General features: G+C 54.0%; 1 protein-coding gene across 1 annotated transcript; it reads right to left on the bottom strand.

Moving 5' to 3' along the window:
* Positions 1-553: 553 nt before the first annotated feature.
* EVX2 (even-skipped homeobox 2) lies at positions 554-3,698 on the bottom strand. The gene is made up of 3 exons (XM_032693747.1): positions 3,275-3,698; positions 1,832-2,088; positions 554-1,207 (listed from the first exon to the last, which is right to left on the bottom strand). The coding sequence occupies exons 1-3, from the start codon at positions 3,696-3,698 to the stop codon at positions 554-556; spliced, it is 1,335 nt and encodes a 444-aa protein (XP_032549638.1).
* Positions 3,699-6,385: the final 2,687 nt, after the last annotated feature.

The following is a 6,385-nucleotide window of genomic DNA, read 5'->3' as shown; positions in this document are numbered from 1 at the left end:
GTCAATGCTTCAGGACAACAATCTACACCTAGAGAGATTCAAGTATTTCCCAGATAACGTGGATTATGGTAGTTAGAAAGCGTGATCTTAAAAAATGCCTCTCCCCATCCTGTCAATCTCACACTTCCCTTCCCGTTACTGGCCCGGACGCAGCTGCCTCGTTAGCTACCGCTTGTACCGAAATACGCGAGACATTTCCCATTTACTCGAATTCAAACCGAAATAACAATAATAATAATAATAATAATAAAGGGAAAAAAAAAAATAAGGCCAGAAACACATTCCCTTCCGCCGGCTGCCCCTCCCTGCCCCCATCGCCCGCACCCCGCGGACCCCGCAGCGCCCGGCAGTGAGCACCGCGCGGCCGCCTCCGCGGGGGCGCAGGAGCCGCGGGGCGCCCTCCCCGCCGGTCCCGCGCCCCGCAGCGGGGCGGTCAGCAATAAAAAAATAGACATAACTTTCCGGCCGAGTGCGGGGGCACTCTCTACCCCGACCGCCTCCCACCCCCCTCGACCCCCTCTACAAAACACCCCCCAGGACCGGACCGGGGTAGTTATCTGGTGAGCGGCGCCTCCTCCCGCTGGTCCGGCGAGGCGACGGCGGCCTTACTGAGCACGGCGGCCGAGTAGGGCAGGAAGCCGCTCTCGGAGCGCTGCCCCGTCGCCGTGCAGGGGAAATCGGCGGCCGCGCCGCCCCGCGAGCCCAGCGCCGAGGCCGCCGCCGCCGCCGCCGCCGCCGTCTGGCTGCTGTGGCAGCTGAGGCAGGAGCAGGGCCCCGAGCCCCCCGGCGGCCCCGACCCCGCCGCCGCCGCCGCCGCCGCCGCCGCCGCCGCTGCCGCCGAGGCGGCCGCGCTGCTGTTGAGGCCGGCGGCGGCCGGCGTCTGGTAGAGGCCGGGGTGTCGGAAACTGCAGAGCAGCTCCGGGCGGGAGTAGGGGTGCGAAAGGGCGCGGAAAGTGTCCAGCGGGCGGATGGAGGTGGCGAAGGGCGCGGCGGCGGCGCCCGAGGCGGCGGCGGCAGCGGCGGCGGCAGTGACCCCGACGTGAGGGTAGTAGTGGAGCGGGACGTGGGAATGGAAGGGGTAGGGCAGGCTGCCCGTGGCCGCCGCGTGGGTCATCATGTAGGTGTAGAAGCTGGGGTCGGCCGGGTGGGGCCAGGACATGGCCAGGCGCTGCCGCTTGTCCTTCATCCGCCGATTCTGGAACCACACCTGCGCGGGGAGACAAGCACAACGCGGCCTCAGCTCCGCTCCAGTCCTCTCCCCGCCGCACCCGTTCCCGCCGCGGATACCTGCGGGCACCCAGCGACACCCACTGTCAACGCTTGTGGGAGACCCCTCTCCCTCCCGGAGCAATCGCCCGTGACCTTGACCGAGGGGAGCAGTGGGTACGGTTCCCCCTTCTAGTCGAGGGGGACCCCTTCGATCTGAATAAACGTTTTCCCTTCGAATCGTCCCCTCCTCCCCACGCAGCACTATGTCTTCACGGGACTGACGCTCATCCCCGTGTATAACAGCTGCGTTCATTCTCTCTCCTCTTCACTTTAGGAAGTAGGCTAAAGCGATAAAAACTGACCAAGAAAATAAGAAAAAAAACCAACAACAGCAACAAAAAAACCCCAAACAACAAAAATAACAGTAATAACAACTTTTTAAAAAGCGAATTAAAAGTGTTGAGTGAGGAGACGCAAACGAGCACGAGTGGTGATCAATAGCTATGGGCTCTGCGAGTCCTGCAGCCGGAGAAGGCAGCCGGCCGCGGCCCGGGGGAGCGGGTCACCACGGGGCTGCGCGGGGCGGCGGCGGCGGCTCGGCGGGGCGCGGGGCACGGCGTACCTTGATGGTGGTCTCAGGGAGGTTGAGGGCGGCGGCCAGCTCGCAGCGCCGCGGCCGCGACACGTAGTTCTCGCGGTAGAATTCCTTCTCCAGGCGGGCGATCTGCTCGCGGGTGAAGGCGGTGCGGTACCGGCGCACCTGGTCGGCCCCCGCCGCCGAGCCGCCCAGCGTGCCGCCGCTGTGCAGGCTGCCGATGCCGCCGGCGGGGGCTGCCGCCGCGGCGGGGGCGCTGGGAGTCGGGCTGCTCTCCGCGTAGCCTGCGGGGCGAGGGCACCGGGGTGAGAACGGGCGACAGGGTGGTCCCCCAACCCTCCCGGCCAGGCCGAACAGGGCCCGCAGCGCCCGTGCTCAAGGCCACCTGTCATTCTTACAAATCCCTTCTGCTAGCAGAATCGATAAATTTGGATTCGGAGGTTGGTTGTTGTTTTTTTCTTGCTTGTTTGTTTGGGTTGGTTTTGGTTGTTTGGTTTGGGGTTTTTTGAGATTTTGTTTTGTTTTGCTTTGGTTTTTTATAACTTCATAACCACTTTATTCTCAGTAGATGGGGTGGGCTTGGGGACTGCGGGGCAAATGAGTTCAGAGGAGAGCAGACGAGGGTGCGGGCCTGCGAGCATCCCGGGCTAGGCACTAGCCTGTTCCCCTTCGACTGCCGTTCTTTATTTTCATTTGAGACATAAGAAACAAAAGCAGCCACAAAAGCTTTCCCCCCCACCCCCTCCAGCGTTACGTCGAGCATCCCTTCCTCTCTCTGGCACATTTGACAAAAAAGGCATGCACTGTGGCCCCTAGGAAATCCACCGTTCATCTACCTCCACCTCCCCAATAACCTCCAGCAATAATAACAACCACCGTCCATCACCGTGGCCCGCAAAGCACGGGGAAGGAGATGAGGCTGTTTCAAACCCCCTGTTACAAGCAGAGGAAAAGTGAACAATGCCAAATTACCCCGAGGTGGACACAGACAGTACGTTGCATATACACAGAGAAGGACACACACAGACAAATGCGGGTAGTTTTCTTTCATTCCCCTCTCTCTCTCTAATTTAATCTATGTATGTATATAGACGCATATATAGCTCAAGAGACGCCGATAACTCCAAGAGCTCGGGGAAATAAGTGGAGAAAGCTTTGCCTAAATATAAGTGGGTGGATATTTGTGCCCACATATACTCTGGATATATATCTACATATCAATGGATTTGGGCATGCACAGACATACACATACACGAAGGCACCCGCACAGGAGCTGCCCGAGCAGTGTGTCTCGGTTATCGGGATAGCGCAGTAATTGCAATATTTTACAGCCTGGAGCTCTGTCTTCGCAGAAGAGAGAGCACTGATGCAGAAGCGAGCAACTTTGGCAGTGGCGGTGGGTTTCCTTTGGTTTTTAAAGCCTGTTGGCAAAGCGCGGGGCTTAGATGGAGATGATAAAGGAAGAGTTACCTTTGTTACTGTTTTCCTTCAGCTGGGAAGAAGTCAGGCTGGCCGGGGAGCGGAGCGCAGAGCAGCCCACCTCCACATCACTGTTCATATCTGCCTCTTGAGCAACTTCGGAATAAAGGCTGATTTTCTTCCTGCTTTCCGACGGCGGGATTTCGGAGGAGACCGTGCTTTCGCTGCTCGGATGCTGAAGATTGAATAAAGTGTCTATTTCAAATTTGCCTTTGGCGGAGATGTCCCCTATAGCGCTGTGCAGGGAGGCGGCAGTCAGTCTCGGGCTGAGGCGACCACTGTGCGGAGAATTTTCAAGGGCCTCCAACACTGCATTTCCAGCTGAGTCTGACAAATTCGAGAGCCTTTTGCCAGCTGTAGGGCTGTGCAGCCCTCTCTCCATCAGGATCATCTCTTTTCTTATTCTTTCCATCATCTCAGCTTTATAAAAAATGTCAAAGTTGCAGGGCTGGTCCTGTACTAATGATGAGCTGCAGCAGGGGCTAATTCACATTCAGCCCGGCAAGTGTCTCTAAATATTATTATCTGTTTTTGAGGGAGGTGTAAAAATTGTGGGATGCCAAAGCGAGGGAATGACTGGTCAAAATGACCCATACATCCTTTCTAGCCCGAAATGTCATTCATCAAAAAGTGGTGCTCGTCATTAAGGTACGAATGACGCTGTTCGAATAATCATTTATTGTAACAGGTTTATAAGCAAATAAATACAAGCTCCTGTCAGTGGATAATGAAGGCGGCTTCAGAGCAGACAAATATATCCAGGTGGAAAGAAAGAAAGACAAGAAGTGAGGAGTAAAGCTCTTGTCCTTAGCTTGATCAGATCTTGCTTCAATTGCTCTGGGGTTTGGCCTCTGGGGTGGAATTGACAGTCTGATTAATAAAATGAGCTGTGCAACATTTCCCCCTTCATTTAGGTGCATCATTATGCTCTGATTTTTGTTTTGTTGCCTTTTAGGTCCTAATGATGCAGCTTCTTTCTCATTTGTCCTCGGACAGAACTACACGCTAAATATTAGATAATGCTTTTCTTTATTATTGTTTCTGAGGCGTATTTTAGATCACAACGCAAGGAATTACTGGAAGAGGACCAGAGGACCGAGAACCTCCTGCCGCTGATATCTCTTTATTTTTTCCCTCCCATTTCCAGACCACATTAGTAGTTTTATTTAGGAATTTACACTGACACCCCCACGCACCCTCTCACACGCGCGGACCTTATGCCCAGACTTTATAAAAACTGCACAAATATAATCACGCACAGATTCCAGCGTACCTACGGCAGTTACCTGAAAATTTAAATATTTATTATAGTCTAGTATATGACAAGTCTTAAATTTTTCTTCGTTGCGTCCTTAAATAAGATCTTTTTTTTTTTTACTTTCTATAATCCTGTTTAGAGACGAAGCTAGCCTGCGCTTTTTCATCCCTCTGGGACACTACTGACCGTCGTACGGTATGATAGGGGAGGGAAATAACCGAAGGACATTGAATGCATTCGTGATTTAAAACACTCCACGGGCGTCCATCTAATCCTCCCGGCAGGTTTCTCTCCAGCCCTCTGCTTCTTTTCTCCCCACCGCCAATAAAACTTACGCATTTGAAAATTAAAAAAATAATCACAGAACTAAGTGATGGGTGGGAGGTATTGACTACAGGCTCCGAGCTATCAGAAACATCATCTTAGCACCCTCTCTCCAAAGTTACCTGTGGCTCAGCTAGCTCATCCCTCCGCTCTTTGCCAGGTGCCGCGGGGCGAAGCGTCGCCGCGCTGCAGGAGACACGGGCTACCGCGCTCGGCAGACGTGACAGTCGGAAAGTCTCCCTTCAGTGGTAACTTAGCTAGTAATAATGACGCTGATGGCAACCATTTAAACGAAGATAAATCCTTTGTCGTTAGCATCTCTGGAGTGCGCTTCGATAGCTGCCCAACCTTTATTCTCGCCGTGATTTTTTTTTCACCCACATCGTCTACTATTTAGACCCCGTGAATCCGAGTTTCATCGCCCGGAGAAACACCCCAATCAAACGCGGGCTCGATTTTTTTTTTTTTTTTTTCCCAAGGAGAGCTGTTTCTACTAATCTTGGTTCACACTTCTCCTAAGTTCTTGTGCTCTTGCGCATGATTCATAGCTCGAAAATGGGATACTTGACAGATTTTTTTAATAACGTGTTAAAGTCTCCCTAAACATTCTACCAAATATTTAGGAAGCATTCTAGGCGTTGTTTGCAAAATCCAGCCTTCCATTAATGAGAGTTTTATGTCAGCCCTTCGAAATGTGAATTTAGACTGCAGTGTGGTGCCCTGAGTTTTACAGCCTCCAAAACAGACAAAAGTAAACGTCAACTTTTCCTCGCCCGGGGACACGGCGGCGGAGCGGCCCAGTGCCGAGGGGAGCGGAGCGGTGCGCGGGTCACAGGGCCGCAGACGACATCCCGCGGGTTCTCCGGCCGGGCCGGGAGCGGAGGCTTCGCGCTGCCCTCCCGGAGGGACGGGGGCTGTCCCCGGGGTGCACCCGCGGAGCGCAGCCGAGAATCTGGCACCGCCCCGCCCCGCCCGACGGGCCCGGCGCCCACGCAGCCCCGCCACGGTCCTGCAGTCCCCGCTTCCCCCGCCGTGCCTGGCTCCGCAGCAGGCGGCGGCCCGGCCGCCGGTCCTGGCGGGGCGGAGGCGGAGCGGAAACCTGCGGCCGGTTTTATTGCTGTCGTTTGGCGCCCTCGTCTGTTTTCTTACATGCTGTAACGCGGCGAGCATCTTTCCCCCTGCTCTTTCGGAAACCGCAGCCGAGATACCACATCTCGGAGGCAAATCGTGTGTGCACACCACCAGAGCAGGCACAGCTTTAGACTCAAAAAATGTTACTGCACCACTAGAAAAGAGGGAACGATTTTTATGTTATTTGGAACGGATGGAAAAGACTTATGTGAAAAGCCCCACTGTAAGAAAAATAAGTTACACTCAAGTGCGGCTATGAATGATCTTTACCAGGGTTATATTTTGCACCTTTTAAATAATACTGATACCTTAGGTTATGTACAGAGTATCTTAAAATACAGCTAAATTCATATACAAGGGATATAAAATATTATAAGAGACGCTAATAA

The sequence above is a fragment of the Chiroxiphia lanceolata genome, chromosome 7 (assembly GCF_009829145.1).
Source record: "Chiroxiphia lanceolata isolate bChiLan1 chromosome 7, bChiLan1.pri, whole genome shotgun sequence".
Classification (NCBI taxonomy): domain Eukaryota; kingdom Metazoa; phylum Chordata; class Aves; order Passeriformes; family Pipridae; genus Chiroxiphia; species Chiroxiphia lanceolata.
This window is presented reverse-complemented; position numbering and strand designations above follow the sequence as displayed.